At 46.5% G+C, this 19530-nt stretch overlaps 2 protein-coding genes across 2 annotated transcripts in view; one reads left to right on the top strand and one right to left on the bottom strand.

Moving 5' to 3' along the window:
• Window positions 1-19530, bottom strand: part of LOC134294598 (zinc finger and SCAN domain-containing protein 2-like) — a 239348-nt gene that overhangs the window by 206768 nt on the left and 13050 nt on the right. The window lies entirely within an intron of this gene.
• On the top strand, window positions 714-18693 carry LOC134294584 (zinc finger protein 709-like). Its single transcript, XM_062966141.1, has 2 exons — window positions 714-1378; window positions 11927-18693. The coding sequence occupies exon 2, from the start codon at window positions 12120-12122 to the stop codon at window positions 13566-13568; it is 1449 nt and encodes a 482-aa protein (XP_062822211.1). The 5' UTR covers window positions 714-1378; window positions 11927-12119; the 3' UTR covers window positions 13569-18693.

Here is a 19530-nt window from a genome sequence, read left to right as displayed (position 1 = left end):
ATAGTATAATATAGTAATATATAATACTAATATTGTGCTATGCTAATAACATAATATATTGTATGTGCATACAACTTGTAAGCCTCTCTGAGTCCCCTTCGGGGTGAGAGAAGGTGGGGTATAAATGTAGTAAATAAATAAATAAGTAATTGTTGCTGGGGGTTTTTTTGTTTTGTTTTTTTGCACTACAAATAAGACATGTGCAGTGAGCATAGGAATTTTTTTTTCAAATGATAATTCGGCCCCTCAACAATCTGAGGAACCATGAATCGGCCCTCCACTTAAAACGTTTGAGGACCATTGCTCTACTGTATGTAAAATATAATATATAATTAATATTATTATAGCATATTATTCGTATTATATCGTATTACAATATAATATTATGAATATTCTATGTATATACAATATGTTATAATTATTATATATTATTGTAAATATATTGTGTGTATATAATATATATAAAACTAGCATAGCATGTTATTGCGGTACATTCTGGATGATGCAATCAGTTGCAATACAAGCATGGCACAAACTGCATTTAAACACCATCAAGACACAAATCCCCCTTGGAGGCGTCTACAGACAAGGCCGGCTCTTGGGCTGAGAAACGGGGAAGAGCCCCAAGTGCCCGAGTCAGGCTGGACTGCCCTCCATGTCCGGGGAAAGCCCACGGCTTCACTCAGACAGCCTTCAAGGTTTGCCCGGATCTGTCCCGGGATCTGCGGGACTCTCTGCCGAAGGAGGAGGGAGTTTTAAGAATTCGGCAGACGGGACTCGAACCCGCGACGCCCGCTCTCTCTCTCTCTCTCTCTCTCTCTCTCTCTCTCGTGCCTGAGCCGCTTGACCCATCGCGCCACTCAGCTCTGCGGGGAGAGGGAGGGGGCGGGGCTCTGACGTCACCAGAGCCAGGCTGGGAGGGGCGCCCTCGAACGGGCTCTGCGCTGGGCGGGGCTTCGAGAGGCAAGGCCCCGCCCTCCCCTTGCTCAGCCAATGAGGCCCCTCCCTTCCCCTGCCAGGCCGAGGCCCCGCCCCTCCCTCCCGTCTCTCAAAGGGAGAAGCCCCGCCCCCTTCGTGACGGAATGAACCCTCGCCACGCCCCGCCCACGCCCTGACGTCACTCCCTCCGACGAAGAGGGGGCGGGGCCTCCGTTCTGCCCTCAGAAGCCGCCTTCTTTCTCGCCCGTCCTTGTCACCCGTCCATCAAGGCCGGAGCCAATAGGGGGAAGGGGCGTCACGGACTCGGCCAATGGGAGGTCGAGGGGCGGAGGAGGGGCGGGGCTTGTTCCTGGCTGGGCCTGCGCAGAGCCTCTCTCGCCGCCATTGTTTTCTGAGGCGTTTCCTCTGGAGCCGCGAAGGAGGAGAGAGAGAGAGAGAGGTTGGTATTGATATTGATATTGATATTTATCTTGATATTCTGTCTGGATTGCGTGTCCCTGGGTCTCTCTTTGGGAGGGGAGGGGAGGGGGCGGGGCCTGCCTCCCTCCCGGAAGAAACGAGGTCTCAATGGCCGCCAAGGCCTCCCCCCTCCCCCCCTCCCCCCCTCCCTTTGGACTTGTTTGTTTATGTGTTTATTGTTTACTGCATTTCTATCCCGCCCTTCTCACCCCGAAGGGGACTCACAGCGGCTTAGCAATGGTATGTACATACAGGACAATAGATTATTAGCATAGGGCAATATCAGCATTATCTATTACTATATTGTAATGTACTGCAATATTACATGTAATAGGTAATATACAATTATAATACTGTAGTATTATATTGTATTGCATTATATTGTACGTATATACTATAATATATTAGCATAGCACAATATCAGCATTATCTATTACTATATTGTACTACACTGCAATATTACATGTAATAGGTAATATACAATTATAATAGTGTAGTATTATTGTATTACATTATATTGTACGTATATACTATAATATATTAGCATAGCACAATATCAGCATTATCTATTACTATATTGTAATGTACTGCAATATTACATGTAATATGTAATATACAATTATAATAGTGTAGTATTATATTGTATTGCATTATATTGTACATATATACTATAATATATTAGCATAGCACAATATCAGCATTATCACTATATTGTAATGTACTGCAACTGGTCGGTTGATGTCAGTTGATTATGTACTTTTATGATGTTTTTCTTTTTCTTGTTTCAGTTGTTTTCATTGTATTGTTTATTTGTTATATGTTTTTAATTGTGTTATAATAATAATAACAACAACACCAACTTTATTTTTATATCCCGCCTCCATCTCCCTGAAGGGACTTGGGGCAGCTTACACAGGGCCAAGCCCAAGTGGTACAAACATTGTAATAAAACAAATTGATAAAACATAATAAAATTACATTAAAAATAAAACATGGCTTGATAAAAGACCTGAGGACGCTCATAAAAATGACCTGGAGGCCTTGTTTATGCTGGGCTTGGTCTCCATGCAAGCTGCCCCGAGTCCCTTCGGGGAGAGAGATTGTGGTGGGATATAAAAATAAAGTTGTTATTATTATTACATACATACAATATATAGATGTCACTATCTATATTTTCCAACTCCCAATCACTTCCTTGTTCCTTCCTTCCTTCCCACCTCACTCCATTCTTCCTTCCCTTCCTTCCTCCTCCCTTATTGTTATTTATTTATTTATTTATTTATTATTATTATTATTATTATTATTATTAAACTTATATACCGCTACTCCTGGTTTGGCTCGGAGCGGTTTACAAAAATAGATTAAAACAATACATTGGGCTTTAAAATAACAATAAAAACAATAAAAGCAACAATAAAAACAGACATAGTGAAAGACATAGAGTCTTTCACCCATTGAACGCTTGTCGGAAGAGCAAGGTTTTGCAGGCTTTCCGAAAGGCAAGTAAGTCTCGGGTGGTTCGAGTTTCCACTGGCAAGGCATTCCATAATTGAGGGGCTACAACCGAGAAGGCTCTCTGCCTAGTGGAAGACAAATGATAAGTCCGTATGTTAGGGACTTCAAGCAAATTTTGGTCTTCAGACCGAAGTAATCTCTGGGGTTGGTAGGGTGATAAGCGGGCCCTCAGGTACGCTGGCCCCAGACCATGTAAGGCCTTGAAAGTTAGTACTAGTATCTTGAAAGTAATCCGGTACTCAATCGGTAGCCAGTGCAGCTGTTGAAGAATTGGGGTGATATGCCACCTCGCCGGCACCCCAGCGAGAAGACGAGCCGCCGCGTTTTGCACCAGCTTCAGTTTCTGGATCACTGACAGAGGAAGGCCAATGTAGAGGGCGTTACAGTAGTCGAGCCTCGAGATGACCGTCGCCTGGATCACCGTCGCCAGGTCGTTCCTAGATAGGTAGGGAGCCAGTCGCCTAGCCTGGCGTAGATGGAAAAACGCAGATCTGCTCACAGCAGAGACCTGGGCCTCCATTGTGAACAGAGGGTCTGATAAGACACCAAGACTTTTTACAGAAGATGACGGACGTAGTGTCTCACCATCCAGGGTAGGCAGATGGATCTCCCTCCCACCCGGACGGCCCAGCCAAAGGATCTCCGTCTTCGCTGGATTCACCCTCAACCTGCTGGCACGCAACCATCCAGTCACGGCCTCAAGGCACTGATGGAAACTATCGGGTACGGAGTCCGGCTGGCCCTCCATCCTCAGAATGAGCTGAGTGTCATCAGCGTACTGGTGGCACTCGAGCCCAAACCAGTCGGGCAAGCGGTCGCATATAGATGTTAAATAATAGAGGAGAGAGAATAGCTCCCTGTGGGACCCCACAAGTTAGCGGAGACCACGCGGAAACCAACCCTCCCCTCACCACCCGCTGTCCCCGATTTTGGAGGAAGGAGGACACCCATTTAAGGGGTATCCCCCTAACCCCCGTCATGGCTAGGCGGTGGGTCAATAGATTGTGGTCGACCGTATCAAATGCTGCTGTGAGATCCAAGAACACGAGCAGCGCTGATCCGCCTTGATCCCTCTGGCAGCGAAGTTGGTCTGTGATGGCGACCAGCACAGTCTCCGTCCCGTGCCCCCTACGGAAGCCGGACTGGAAGGGATCAAGTCCGGCTGTGTCATTGAGGAACGGCTGCAACTGTTCCACTGCTGCTCTCTCAACCAGCTTGCCCAGAAACGGAAGGTCCGACACTGGGCGGTAGCTAGCGGGAAGCGAATGATCTAAGTCTGGTTTCTTCAGCAGCGGAGATACTGATGCCTCTTTTAAACCCTCTGGAAAAACTCCTTGCTCAAGGGAGCTATTTATTATATTCAACAGAGGTTCACGTAATCCATCTAGGCAGGATTTTACTACCCAGGAGGGACACGGATCGAAGGAGCAGGTGGTCGGCCTAGCTGCAGTCATGATCCTGTCGACAGCCTCTGCATCCAGCGGGGTAAACTGGTCCAGGATGGGCCCAGAGAGTGGCCACGGAGTTTCAAGTTCAGTTACTGTATCCATCGTGGCAGGGAGTTCCCGACGAAGAAGCGAGATCTTGTCTGCAAAATAGCTCTGGAAAACCTCAGCAGAAGGAGCCAGGTCATTATTGTTTGGAACAGAAGGGACCTTTGTCAGGGATCTAATGATCTTAAATAATTGTGCTGGGTGTGAGCTTGCAGACGCTATCAAGGAAGCATAATACGACTTTTTTGCCTCGGTGATAGTCTGCTCATAAGACTCTCTGGACTTCTTATAAGCTGATTCCGATTCCTCATCACGGCGTTCCCGCCACATGACCTCTAGCCGTCTCTTCTCCCGTTTCATCGCACGGAGCTCCTCAGTGAACCAAGGAGACTGATTCTTACGGGGTTGGAGAAGGCGTCTAGGTGCGATCTCATCGAGTGCATTGGATAATTTGGTGTTCCATGTATCCACTTGCATCTCCAGTGAGTCGCTGACAGGTTCTATGGCCTTCAGAGCATTCAGGAACCTGACCGGTTCCATTAGTCTCTTCGGGCGAACTCAAATAGGTTTGGCGCCCAGGTTGGGTGGGTTGGTGTGCTCTATACGGATTCCTAGGGCACAGTGGTCCGACCATGGAACCTCCGAAACGGAGGTTAGGGTCACTTGGATTCCAACCCCAAAGATCAAATCTAGTGTGTGGCCAGCCTGATGTGTAGGCCCAGTATTATAAAGTGAGAGTCCTAGTGTCGCCATGGTCGACACTAGGTCTTCAGCTGCTGAGGAGAAGGAGCCTGCATCAGCATGGACATTGAAGTCCCCCAAAACAATAAGCCTGGGGAACCTCAAGGCCCACTCCGACACAACCTCTAGCAGCTGTGATAGGCTGTCCACTGGTGCATTAGGCGCACGGTACACCAGTAGAAAGGCTATACTCTCCTGTGAATCCCACACAAGGCCAACGCTTTCCATACCAGAGATGTTTGGAGTGGGAGCCACCCTCAGAGATAAATTTTCTCGTGCGAGCATTGCCACTCCACCCCCCCCGTCTCCCGGTCCGCATCTGGTGGGTGATAACAAAATCTGGAGATGATAATTCCTGGAGGAGGACCTCATCACCCTCCTGCAACCAGGTTTCTGTGATACATGCTAAGTCAGCCCCACTTTCAATAATGAAGTATGAAGAAGTATGAAGTAATGAAGAATAATTTAGGTAAACGTAAAGGTTCCCCTCCCCCAGTGGCGCAGCGGATTAAACCGCTAAGCTACTGAACTTGCAGATCCCTTTCTTGGGATTGCGGTTTCTATTGTAGTTGGACAGTGGCCTGAAATTATACTTGACTGGATTTGCGCTTTTGAATGAAGATTTACTTAATATTTAGTGATCCAAATAATATCAATTCTTGAGTATGACTTGTGTCTCTCTATCAGAGAAGAAGGTTTCGTTCTTTTCTTCTGGGTGTAAGAACCTCCAGAGATCTATGATTGACAGTTTTTCTACCCTAATCCAGAAGCATTTTTCCTTGATTCTCTTGAATTGGCTTTATAGTTTTTCAAAATCCATATTGAAATCCACAATAGAGTTGCAGTCAATATCCTCCATCTCTTTCCAAAAAGTTTCAAAGAAAGAAGCTTTTGCATAGTTAGAAGCATAAATATTGACAAGTGTTTTCTTTGTTTGTAATTTTATCATTGCCATTAGAAATCTTTTTTTTATCTTAACCATTTGAGGTTGCCAGAATTTGAGGATATGCAATAACAGGCCATTTCTTTTGGAAGTTCCTGCTGAAACCAATTCTTCTCCCACTCTTTTTGGTTAAAAGTATTTCCTGGCCTGTTGTTTAAGGCGTGTCTCCTGCACCACTATTATATTAGCATTTTAAAATATAATTTTAATTGACAAAAATATTTATTACAGTGTTATAAAATGGGAATATCAGGGACAGGAAAGGGTCCTGGATAAGAGTAGGGACAACTACCACCTGGGTGAAGGTGATTTTTTTTTCTCGGGGTATAAGGTAGAACATGGGATGGAAAGAAGGGAAAAGACAGAGAAGGGGATTTTGTTGACCTCCAATCTTCTTCACTGGGGTTTAAAAGTCTGCATTTCATCTATTATTTAATTAGTGGGTCTCCCATTCGTCCTTTCTCCAGATGTGAACAATGCAGTGGGCCTTTCCGCACACAGAGTGCTCACCGGGAGGGAAGAGACGCGGCCGGCGGAGACCTTTCCCGTTGGGCACAGCTTCCGACCTTTGCCGACCACGTCTCACCCCTCCCGGCGGTGTACATTACAGTGTAACTTGGTAGAAAGTTGCTAACCACCATTGCTAACAGCTTCAGGACCTTTCCGGTTCCCCCTCAGCCACTTAAGTACCTGGAGGGAGGGCCCAAGTTGACCCGCGCCTGATCTACCCAGGGACTCCATTATGTTGGATGAGCCAGACTCTACTGTACTGACTACTGGGACTCAGTGCTGCAGAATCCTGAGAGCTGTAGCTTCATGTGGTGTCTAAATGTCTCTGCCACAGAAAGCTCTTGCCTTCTTAAACTACAACTCCCTGGAATTTGGTCTCAGTGAGCAGTTAAAATGGAGTCACGCTGCATTAGTGGCCCAAATCAGGGAAGCCTTACAGAATCAAAGGAAACCATGTAGGCCTTTTGGAGACTCCTTGAAGGCCTCTTCCCTCCCAAAGGCATCCCGGGAAGACCTTTCCTTTCTTTGCACAACCTCCAGTTCCCTCTTGATTTCCTTTTGCCTGTCCAAACTTGCAGGTCGTGTTTTGATTGACAGGAGGGGCGGACGGGACTGGCTTATCTCCTCGCCTTGCTCTTTCCTCGCTGTTCGACTGAGGGAATGAATGGCCTGAATGGAACTTCGTTCAGCATGGACTCATTTTGGGAACATCCCAACAAGCCTCAGTGTGGGTTTGAATGAGCCGGGTGGGAAGGCAGATCCTTGGTCATTTGGAGGATTTCTTCGTCCCCAAGCTCGTATTATATAATATGCGCCAGGTTATGCATATATAGGGTTGTTGTATGTCTTTCGGGGTGTGTGGCCATGTTCCAGAAGTATTCTCTCCTGATGTTTTGCCCACATCTATGGCAGGCATCCTCAAAGGTTGTGAGGCATGGATAAACTAGGCAAGGAAGGTAAATATATATCTGTGGAGAGTCCAGGGTGTGACAAGAGTCCTTTGTCAGTTGGAAGCCAGCATTAATGTTGCAATTAATCACCCTAATTAGCATTGGAAAGGTTTGTCTCTTGCCTGGGGGGCATCCCCTGTTCAGAGTCATTAGCCGTCCTTGGGGCTCCTCTGCCCTCAGAGTGTTGCTTCCCATTTACTGTTCTGAGTTTTGAGTTTTTTAATACTGGTAGCCAGATTTTGTTCATTTTCATGGTTTCCTCCTTTCTGTTGAAGTTGTCCACATGCTTGTGGATTTCAATGGCTTCTCTGTGTAGTCTGACATGATAGTTGTTGGAGTGGTCAAGCATTTCTGCATATATAGATTGTATAATTATATATACAGTATATTACTAGCTTGGGTCCCCAGCGTTGGCCCAGTTATTCGAAAAAGTAATTTTTTAATTGAACAAATTCATGGTTCAGGTGTTTCTCACTTTTAGCTGCCAGAACCTCCATGCCATCTTGCATCGCAGCTTTCTCCATTTTGTCGGGTATTCTTCTGGTCTTGCAGTTCAGACTCACTGCTGGCATGATGCTCCTGGTGGCTGACATCTGCTGTCGAGCATTCCTTAGAGCAGATCATTCTCGTTTCCCAGCAGGAGGGAGTCCTTGCTGTCCCAGTCGGTGCATGGGTCCCTGTGCTCACTCTCTCTGTGTAGGGCCGTGGGCTTTGTCCTTCCCCATTCTAGCTGGTGGGGCCTGTCAGGACTGTCCTTTCTCTCCCTGGGCCGATGTGGCTCCCTCCAGCACTCTGCTGCTTGACGGCTTTCCTTCCCGCATGGGAAACAAGGATCCCGTTGTCCTTTTCTTTCCTGGCTGCTCAACCATCCTTGTGGAGGATTCTGTGGACCTCCTCCTCCCAAGGCTATTGCTGTCAGTCCTTGGAAGGTGTAGGACACAAAGGTAGGCTCACACAGCTGGGGCTATGGAAACTTTATTGAATCCGCCTTGCCAAGATGATCACAAAGCTTACACTGTCCCTTTTCCGCCAGCCCCCCAGTATATCAAGATGCTTCTTCCCTCCCTCTCCCACGTTTCCCCCTTCCCATTCACACCTTCCCGTCAACAGTTCTTTCCCATGTTTGAAACCCAGAGCAGGTCATAAATCAGTCTTTCCAAACAAATGGTCTTCCTCTTCCGGCTCTCCCCCCCCCCCCCCCCACGCCCCTTTGCTCTGGTCGGATGTGAAAAGGTCAGTTGGCTTTTTGCATCCTGACAATTGCGGTGTTTCTCCTGATGACGCCATCCCTGGCTCCTTGTCTCACTTGCTCTTTGTCATACTCCACTCTCCCCGCTAAGATGATCCATTCCTCTAGAGACCTGGGACTCCTTGGCCCACAGGATACTGGGTCAAACTCTGTGGTCCTCTATTCTCTCACAAATTTAGTGACTCTTCTGGGTCTTCTCCCAGAAATGACGGGTCGAGTGCTAGGGCAGCCATGAGAGCTGCAGTCCCACAGGGGGAGAACTCCTGCGGGGTTGTCTCTTAAGGCCTCGCTAGGTGTCCAGTCTCTGACATCCTGCTGCTACACACCTCTCATTGTTGGTAGAGAAAGAGCCTTTCGAAGAGACAGGGCTTAATGTCAGAAAGAAAGTTGCTTCTAAGCTCTAACCCTAATGCACAAGGTTATATCTCTTCCCTGTTTCCTTTCACCGCCTCATTGTTTACACATTCCCATGGAACCTAACTGCTGTCTCCATAACAACCATTATGGTTACCTTCCCTCTCCCACCCTTGATCACCCAGATGGTCATCATTAACAGCTTCTTGTTCACAGCTCTTTGATGGCATGGTCACTCCTAAGGCTTCCTTCGAAGATAGAGTGATCCATGACAGCTGATGCCTTATTGAATGGCAACTCCCAAAAATTCTATAGTATTGATCTATGGCAGCTGAGGTTGGACTCAGTTTGTGTTTGTTCTACATGGTAGGTGTGTCCCAGGTCAGGGAAGCCTTTCAGAAGCAGAGAACAGCATTTTGGACCTTGTAGAGGCCACTTGGGGCACTTCCAGACAGCACTAAATCACGGGTTTTAAACAGGGGCAAAAGATCCCAGAACTTCAGAAGAGGTCCACATACAGACCTGTTGGTCCTGGGATTTCTGCCTCCATTGTCCAGACTTGCTGCTTTGTTCCGAGAGTTAGAGGCTCCCAAAATGGTTGCTGCAGGACTTCTGCCTGAAACCTCAGCGGGTTTTTTTTAAAAAAATGGCAAGATGCAGATTTGCAGAGATTCAGATATGCGGATCACTGCAACAGTTCCGTTCTTTGTCCTGGCCAGAGAAACTGCCCTCCAAACGTTTCATGAAGTATTTGCCACACAAACAAACCTAATGGGGCAGGGCCACCTTGCCCAAGTCAGCACTGCACAATAAAACAGGAACAGGCAATTGTAAGCCAGGAACAGAAGTTTGTCATTATCTTCTACTTTTACAGCCTGGCTGCCTGGCCATCTGTCCAGACAGATTTGGTTGTGTACTTGTGGCATCGAACAACAGGGCACTGTTCCTAGGTTCCACATGACTTTCCCTATTAGCCACCTGCATGACCTTGTCTCTATATATTTACATTCCTCTCCAGCACGTCCCTGTCCCAACAGCCCGTAGTAAGCATTTGTCATTTACGTTACCCATGTTGTCAGCACACACCCAATGAGGAACCAACATGTATAGCCTGGCAATATCATCATGTTGTTCCCTGGCGCAAGTACACTACAAAACCTGTCTTCACCGATGGCCATACAACAAAGTGTGAGTAATTATAGTAATGATGGCATTCTGTTCCTGGTTTGAAAGTGTCTGCTCCTGTGTCATTGTGTACTGCTTACTGTGAAGGTACTTGTTGCACCCCAGGAACTCGATTTTTCGGCCACAACCTTCATTAAACAGGTGAAGGGTGAAGTTCCTCTTCCCTGGCCAAAGTTTTTGCCTTCTTACTCGAGTGTCACCTTCCTTTTAGGAACCAACCAATCATGAACAAGCATCTAAAACCCGGGAACAAACCCAGTTCAAAAATCCTGTGATTTCCGATTCCAGGGACATGCAGACATGCGAAGATCTGGATATTTGGCAAAAACCACGATATTCCCACACCTGGAAATCTCACGTTTTTTGCCTTTTCTAGCGGTTGCTTTTGGGTTTACAGGGAACGGTGTCTGGCCACCCTACTGTTTACTACGGAAGCTCCTGGGATGAAGGGACTGTCTGGACGGGCCCTTGGAGGCATCCTCCAAAAAGTATCCAGGCAGACTTTTTTCCCCACAGCCTCTGTTTTTCTCAAGATTTCCTTTTGGTTGGCCAAATATTGAGGCCCATACTTTTATTTAATGCCGGGGGAGGGGGCAATTGAATTATCTGCTCCCTCCCTTTTCCCTCTGTTTTGCTCATGCTCAGTAAGTCATTTGTGAGGCATCTTCCAGGACAGGAATGGACAGAGTGGGTGCCGTTCTTCCCCAGGTTGGGATTTAATGGCTTAAATTATTGCAGACACGTTCCTACAACCTTGTACACATAACCCGTGTTTCTCTCAATCACCTTCACCTGCTGAAAAGCCTTTCCCCACAACAGAGGGCAGGAAATAGAGGCGGAAATGGACAGGGGTGGAAAGGGCTGTGCCTGTGAATTTGCATGCCGTCCTGCGGCTCAACCAAGGGAGTGAACAATCCAACGGGGACTTAGTCCAGGCGAGACCAGTTCTGTGAGCATCTCAGCATGCCTAAATGGGGTGTTGAATTTGCCAGGCAGGAAGGCAACATCTTTGGGAATTTGGGGTTCCTTTGAGAGATGTAGGAAATGTGGTGGCAGCAGAGGTCCAATTTGGGATGCACAGGAAACGGACCTGGGATCCCTTGTGGCCTGAAAGGGAACGTGAAATTCATGAAATCATCAGGAAAGGGATCATTGTGCCTCTTAAGATTAAACTTATGCTGGTAATTCAAGGAAACCCATTATTCAGAGTGAATGACGTCCTGTCTATGGTCTGTTTGACTGTCTGCCTTGTGTTTCTTTAGCCATGTTTAGGTCAAGCCAACAAAATCAATGTGGCTCTTTAGTATTGTACGAAGGTCCCTTTTTTCTTCCATCCATCCCTCTTTCCTTCCATCAATCACTCATTATTTTCATCCTCCCTCCCTTCTTTCCTTCTGAATCTATCCCTTATAGTTCATAAATCTGTGATCACCTTTGCTTGTTTCTGTGTGTCCTTGAGACCCTTCATATCTCCATTTCTGGGTAGTTCAATTTTCAACACAAGCACTGAATGGAAAAGAGGATCATCTTGGAAATAAAGGAAGTTTGCAGGTTCATGTTTAACCTTTTGCTCTTCTTTCTTGATCAGGGAAATGAAGACCCTATGAAGTCACCACAGGCATAAAAAGAAAATATCAATATCTAGTGGAGATTGAGGAATTTGGAAACCAAAGGGCAATAATGAAAGAAATCCTGTGGGAAGAAGAAATCCTCTCTAGGTGCCAATTTTGATCAGAAAGAAAAAGGGAACACTCACGTGTGCATATCACAAAACTGTCGACATGGAGGAGAAACCCTATACATGCCTTGAGTGTGGAAAGAGCTTCAGTTGGAGGAGCCATCTGCTACTGCATGAAAGGACTCACACTGGGGAGAAACCTTTTAAATGCCCGGAGTGTGAACAGAGCTTCACTCATAGTTCAGGCCTATATTCACATCTAAGGACTCACACTGGGGAGAAACCTTTTAAATGCCCGGAGTGTGGACAGAGCTTCACTGAGAGTTCAGTTCTACGTTCACATCAAAGGACTCACACTGGGGAGAAACCTTTTAAATGCCCGGAGTGTGGACAGAGCTTTGCTCATAATGGAAGTCTACATTCACATCAAAGAACTCACACTGGGGAGAAACCCTATAACTGCCTGGAGTGTGGACAGAGCTTTACTCAAAAGGGACACTTAGATTCACATCAAAGGACTCACACTGGGGAGAAACCCTATAACTGCCTGGAGTGTGGACAGAGCTTTGCTTTTAGTTCAAATCTACGTTCACATCAAAGAACTCACACTGGGGAGAAACCCTATAACTGCCTGGAGTGTGGACAGAGCTTTGCTCGTAATTCAGGACTACGTTCACATCAAGGAACTCACACTGGGGAGAAACCCTATAAATGCCTGGAGTGTGGACAGAGCTATACTCGTAGTTCAGGACTACGTTTACATCAAAGAACTCACACTGGGGAGAAACCCTATAAATGCCTGGAGTGTGGACAAAGCTATACTTGTAGTTCAGGATTACGTTCACATCAATGGACTCACACTGGGGAGAAACCCTATAAATGCCTGGAGTGTGGACAGAGCTTTGTTTGTAGTTCAGGACTACGTTCACATCAAAGAACTCACACTGGGGAGGAACCCTATAACTGCCTGGAGTGTGGACAGAGCTTTGCTCGGAAGGGAAGCTTACATAGACATCAAAGGAGTCACACTGGGGAGAAACCCTATAAATGCCTGGAGTGTGGACAGAGCTTTGTTTGTAGTTCAGGACTACGTTCACATCAAAGAACTCACACTGGGGAAAAACCCTATAACTGCCTGGAGTGTGGACAGAGCTTCACTTGGAAGGGAAGCTTACATAGACATCAAAGGAGTCACACTGGGGAGAAACCCTATAAATGCGTGGAGTGTGGACAGAGCTTTGTTTGTAGTTCAGGACTACGTTCACATCAAAGAACTCACACTGGGGAGAAACCATATAAATGCCTGGAGTGTGGACAGAGCTTTGCTCGTAGTTCAGGTCTACGTTCACATCAAAGGACTCACACTGGGGAGAAACCCTATAACTGCCTGGAGTGTGGACAGAGCTTCACTCAGAAGGGAAACTTACATACACATCAAGGAACTCACACTGGGGAGAAACCCTATAAATGCCTGGAGTGTGGACAGAGCTTCATTCAGAGTTCAAGTCTACGTTCACATCAAAGGACTCACAACTGGGGAGAAACCCTATAAATGCCTGGAGTGTGGGCATACCTTCAATCATAGTGGATATCTACGTAAACATCAAAGGATTCACACGGGAGAAACCCTATACATGCCGGGTGTGTGGTAAGAGCTTCACGCAGAGTTCAGGTCTACGTTTACATCAAAGAACTCACACTGGGGGGAAACCATAGAAATGCATGGAGTGTGGACAGAGCTTTTCACAGAATATTATACATAGACATCATAGAATTCATAGAATTCACCCGGTTAATTGACACCAGAGTGTCATTCTAACATGTACAAAAGCAACTTGCAAATTTTGGAAATGCACGCTCAAAGTTGGGACATTTCATCACATGTGGTGTATTGTAGAAAGATTGAACTAAAAATACAGTGTTCCCTCACTTATCCCGGGGGTTAGGTTCCAGGACCACCCACAATAAGTGAAAATCCGCGAAGTAGGGATGCTATATATTTCTACATTATTTTAGTAGTTATACACTATTTTAAGTCTTTATCAAGAAATCATGTGTTGATAAATCGCCTCCTTCTCCTCTTGTTGCCGCTTGGGCTCCTTTTCTCTCCCTTTGGCTTCTCCTTCCTCCCTTCCTTAGGCTGTACATTGTAATTTTGTATTATTTATAGTCGTCTTTTAGAATTTATTGAAAAACTGCAAAACAGCGAATCCGCAAAGAGCGAAGTAGTGAGGGAACTCTGTATGTTCCATTCTGGAAGTAATTATATTATCTAAAGGGAATAGAATAATGAGAGATAAAAATTAACAGATAGAATTAGGCCTTTAGGCATGTATCCCTGTCTGTTAGTTCAGCTGTATGAAGGTAACTGTTTCGCAGGTCTGTTTGTTTCTGATTTAGTTTTGTATCTCATGTAATAATAATAATAATAATAATAATAATAACAACAACAACTTTATTTTTATACCCCGCCCCATCTCCCCGAAGGGACTCAGGGCGGCTTACATGGGGCCTTGCCCGATAAAACAATCAAATATCAAAACACAGCAAAAAAACAGTTATCCAATAAAAACATCAATTACAGTAAAAACAATTGTTAAAATCAACATAAAACATACAATATTAACACTGGAGACTAATTCATAGAACTCAGGCAAAGTGCAACATGGGCCGAAATGGGGAAGGTAATTTCACAGTTGAAATGGACAAAGTGCAATATAGCATTGGCAACACCTCGAGAATGGGGCTATTATAAAATGGGCAGATAGATCAGTCCAACACCAAAGTATCAAAGGCCTTTTGAAAGAGCCAGGTTTTTAAGCTCCTACGGAAGGAGAGGAGGGTAGGGGCCTGCCTGATCTCTCTAGGGAGCGAGTTCCAAAGCCATGGGGCCACGACGGAGAAGGCCCTCTCTCTCGTCCCCACCAACCGCGACTGCGAGGATGGTGGGAGCGAGAGAAGGGCCTCCCCCGACGAGTGAAGAGAACGTGCGGGTTCGTAGGGGGAGATGCGGTCTCTAAGGTAGGTGGGTCCCAAACCGTTTAGGGCTTTGTAGGTGATAACCTGCACCTTGAATTGAGCCCTGAAAGTAAATGGCAGCCAGTGAAGCTCCTTAAACAGAGGCGTTGAACGCGCCCTGTAATTCGCTCCGGTTAGAAGCCTGGCTGCCGAACGCTGTACTAGTTGTAATTTCCGGGCCATCTTCAAAGGCAGCCCCACGTAGAGCGCATAGCAATAGTCCAGTCTAGAGGTAACTAAGGCATGGACCATCATGGTCAGATCAGACTTCTCGAGGTACAGTCGCAACTGGCGCACAAGTTTTAATTGTGCAAAGTCCCTCCTGGCCACGGCCGACACCTGAGCCTCAAGCGTCAGCCCCGAATCCAGGAGGACCCCCAAACTGCAGACCTGCGCCTTCAGGGGGAGTGCGACCCCGTCAAGCACAGGTTGCCACCCAATACCCCGATCGGACGTACGACTGACCTGGAGGACCTCTGTCTTGTCGGGATTAAGTCTCAGCTTGTTCACCCTCATCCAGGCCAACACAGCGGCCAGACACTGGTCCAGAATCCAAGGGGCTTCCTTGGATTTAGGTGGAAAAGAGTAGTAGAGATGGCACCGTACTCCAAAACTCTGGATAACCTCTCCCAGCGGTTTCATGTAGATGTTAAAAAGCATGGGGAACAGAATAGAACCTTGCGGGACCCCACAGGTCAATGGCCAGGGGTCCGAGCAGGTGCCCCCCAGCTTCACCAACTGGGAACGGCCCTCCAGAAAGGCCCTGCAGTACCCCCAAGGCCCATCCCAGAGAGCCGCCCCAGAAGGATACCATGGTCGATGGTATCGAAAGCCGCTGAGATGTCCAAGAGAACCAGCAGGGTCACACTCCCCCTGTCCAGCTCCCTGCGGAGGTCATCCACCAAGGCCACCCAAGCCGTCTCGGTACTGTAACCAGGCCTGAAGCCAGACTGACAGAAGTAGTTAGTTTCATGTGTAGTTGAAGCATTATATACAATTTCTGCCTTTTTTGTAATGTTGCTTTTGATCTCTCTTTTTTGATTTTTATTTTTTATTTTTGCCATAAAGAGGGGGATTTATAAGGGACAAAACTGCTGAAACCGTCAACTTGTTTTGTTCTGAAGGAGCCGTGGTGGAGGCTCCTTCCTTGGAGGCTTTTAAGCAGAGGCTGGATGGCCATCTGTCGGGGGTGCTTTGAATGCGATTTCCTGCTTCTTGGCAGGGGGTTGGACTGGATGGCCCATGAGGTCTCTTCCAACTCTACTATTCTATGATTCTATGATTCTATGAACCCAAAGGTTTCCTGTTCTTTGGCTGCCGAGTGTTCAGGGAAGAGTGAGGTCTGTGAGATCAGTGAGTAGAAAACATGACACAATTTAGATAATGGTTTGTGACACAACAACAACCCTTGTAGTAGTCAATGGGATATTCTGTATGCCTTCTTTAATGTCAAGTAAGACAATTTCCCCTTATGTCTGGAGGCTCTGTCGAACTGGCTACGTGCTAGTAGACTGAAGGTGAACCCGGCGAAGACCGAGATTCTCTGGCATGGCCGCTCGACTGGTCTGACCCACTTGCTACCCACCTTCGATGGTGCTGCCCTATCTCCTTCGCCTACCGTTAAGAGCCTGGGTGTCGTTTTAGATTCACAGCTGACAATGGAAGCTCAGGTCGCTGCTGCCAGCAAACAGGCCTTTTTCCACCTACGACAAGCGAGGCAACTGGCACCCTATCTATCTGATGAGGCGCTGGCAACGGTCATCCATGCCACGGTCACGTCTAGGCTGGACTATTGCAACGCCCTGTATGTTGGCCTTCCAATGTCCACGACCCGAAAGCTCCATATTGTTCAGAATGCGGCAGCCAGGCTACTCACAAGAACACCCATGAAATGCCACATAACACCAGTGCTGCAGCATCTGCATTGGCTTCCAACTGATTACCGTGGTCTATATAAGATGCTAGTCCTGACCTTTAAAACTCTTTACGGCCAGGGCCCATCGTACCTTCGGGACCGTCTCTCCTTCTCCCATCATCGGAGGTCGCAACGACCATCCCAACGAGACTTACTTTATGTATCGGGTCCTAGAGAAGTGCACTTGGAAAGGACCAGACGCAGAGCTTTTTCTATTTCTGCCCCTGCCTTATGGAATGCCTTGCCGCCCCATATGAGAGCCATGCGTGAGTTAGGGCCTTTGACCCTCGCACTCAAGACCTGGCTCTTTACTAGAGCTTTTAATCTATGTTAATTTTATCAATATTTGTAGTTATATATTTTTATCCTTTACAATTTTATCTTGTAAATCGCCTAGAGCATCGTGGATGGAGGGCAATTAATAAATAGTTAAATGATGATGATGATATTGTGCTCAGATACAAAGACTTATAAAGGAAACACCACAATGGATATAAAACAATGGGAAGCACGGGAAGCAGATTATGTGTGCTCACCACACCTCACACAGATAGGACCACGTGTGCTATAAACATGGAAGATGTGATACATTCACACAAGATACAGGAATGGGATGACTTTGTGTTACTACTGTTCAGCTAATGTTATGGTCTGATGGAAATATAATAGAACCCAATAAACAAACATTCGGTTGAAATGTAAATGTAACATAACTTTTGTTCAAGATGATGAAACTGGGAATTTGGTGTACGTGATGGAGAATGGAGACAGTGAAATAGACTTGAAGTTTAAAAAGTTATCCATAAATATAAGGAATTAATTGGGAAAAATTAAATATACTAGTAAAAACGAATCAGCAGGTGAAGAAACATTTGGAGAGTTATGAGGAAAGAAGTAAGAAAGGTTTTGTTAGGATCCAAGAGGTTGATGGAGAACGTCAGAGCGTGGCCGCATAAGGAAGCAGCCCGACAGAACGTCACTGGTGGGATAAAATCAACGGATATTCACCCAAAGCGGCAGCAGCATGTTTACATCTATTGATGCACCCAGTAGTAAGGTGAGGGCTACAAGGAGTGACTGATCGATTTTCTGTATTTGAAAACGAATTGCAATACTTAGAAACGCAATTGTGAACTGTGATGTATGTTGACTCTATTGAGAGGGTTGATGGGCCAAAGGGCCTGCATTTCTATTTTATTTCTATTCTATTTCCGATTGCTTTTAATTATGCATTATTAAGGTCTCTGCTTCAACTTATTCTATTAAAGATGCAACCTGCCTTCTTCCAGAGGAGAGGCAAGTGTCCGTATGTCGCCACTATGTTTCCGGAACATCTTGTGGTTAATGTGGTTAAGCTACTTACTGGAACATAAGTGAACAACATGTTTTTCTACAAATGTTGTTCATGATAAAGGAAGCACGCTTGCAACACTCTGTACTGCTCCAAAGAAATGAGGAACTTCTTAGTTGTAAACAAGGGCATTATATATTGAGCTTCATTTCAAATGTTCTTCACGGCATTCACCTTTGATTTGTCCATCCGTCTATACTGCAGTATAATAAAGGTACTTGTTTTAAACTCTGTTGGGCTCAGATTGGATCCATAGCGCTTCGGCAAAGTTCCCGGTATTTAAATCTATGTGAGCGGTTCGCTTTTCCGCTAAATATAACTATATTAAACTGATTATATACATAGAATTGACACTGAATCAGACATGTGATACAATAAAGTAGTATTGATGTATCAAGGCCGTGTGTGTAAGAAACGGGAGTGTGTTTGTGTGGGTGCTTGTGAAGAAAGAAGAAACGGGCCTCAAAAGAAAACGAAGTTCACGCAAAGCGTGACATGGGACGGACTTGGGCGGTGAAGAGTGAGGCTTGTCAGCTCCAATGGGATGGGAGGAAGGGGCTGCCGCAGAAAGGCCGGGGGAGATGGCCTGAGGAGACGGAGCGGCCGCTGGAAGGCCGGAGCTAGCCTCTTGCCCCCCGGGGCTGGTGTGACCCACTTGGTTGTGGGTGGGGGGAGCTGCATTCAAGGGAGTGTGAGATCCTGCCCCCTCTCCTCCTTCGGAGCCTGCTTCTTCCCCCACAATGCCTGCGAGTTGGTCCTCTCTCTCTCCTTCCTCCATGCTGGTGCAGGCAGAAGCTACAGAGAGTAAGGGATTTAGAGCAAATTGTAAGGCTTGTCAGCTCCAACTGTGTAGGTGTGGGTTAGTCTTCTTTGAAAGAGAGCCCAGGCACACAAGGGCTGAAGATCCCATACGGCTTTAATGTTCAGAATACAAGAGTCTGCTCCACTGCCCGTGTATATAGGCCTAGCTACAGTATCATCAGGAGCCTCCGGTGGCTCAGTGTGTTAAAGCGCTGAGCTGCTGAACTTGCAGACCGAAAGGTCCCAGGTTCAAATCCGGGGAGCGGAGTGAGCGCCCGCTGTTAGCTCCAGCTTCTGCCAACCTAGCAGTTCGAAAACATGCAAATGTGAGTAGATCAATAGGTACCGCTCCGGTGGGAAAGTAGTGGTGTTCCATGCAGTCATGCCAGCCATATGACCTTGGAGGTATCTACAGACAATGCCGGCTCT

This window comes from Anolis carolinensis, unplaced genomic scaffold (genome assembly GCF_035594765.1).
Source record: "Anolis carolinensis isolate JA03-04 unplaced genomic scaffold, rAnoCar3.1.pri scaffold_17, whole genome shotgun sequence".
In the NCBI taxonomy this organism is placed as follows: Eukaryota; Metazoa; Chordata; class Lepidosauria; order Squamata; family Dactyloidae; genus Anolis; species Anolis carolinensis.
This window is presented reverse-complemented; position numbering and strand designations above follow the sequence as displayed.

What these genes read in the sequence shown, in the direction of transcription:
- LOC134294584 (XM_062966141.1), top strand. Translation starts at nt 12,120, where the DNA reads ATGGAGGAGAAACCCTATACATGCCTTGAGTGTGGAAAGAGCTTCAGT.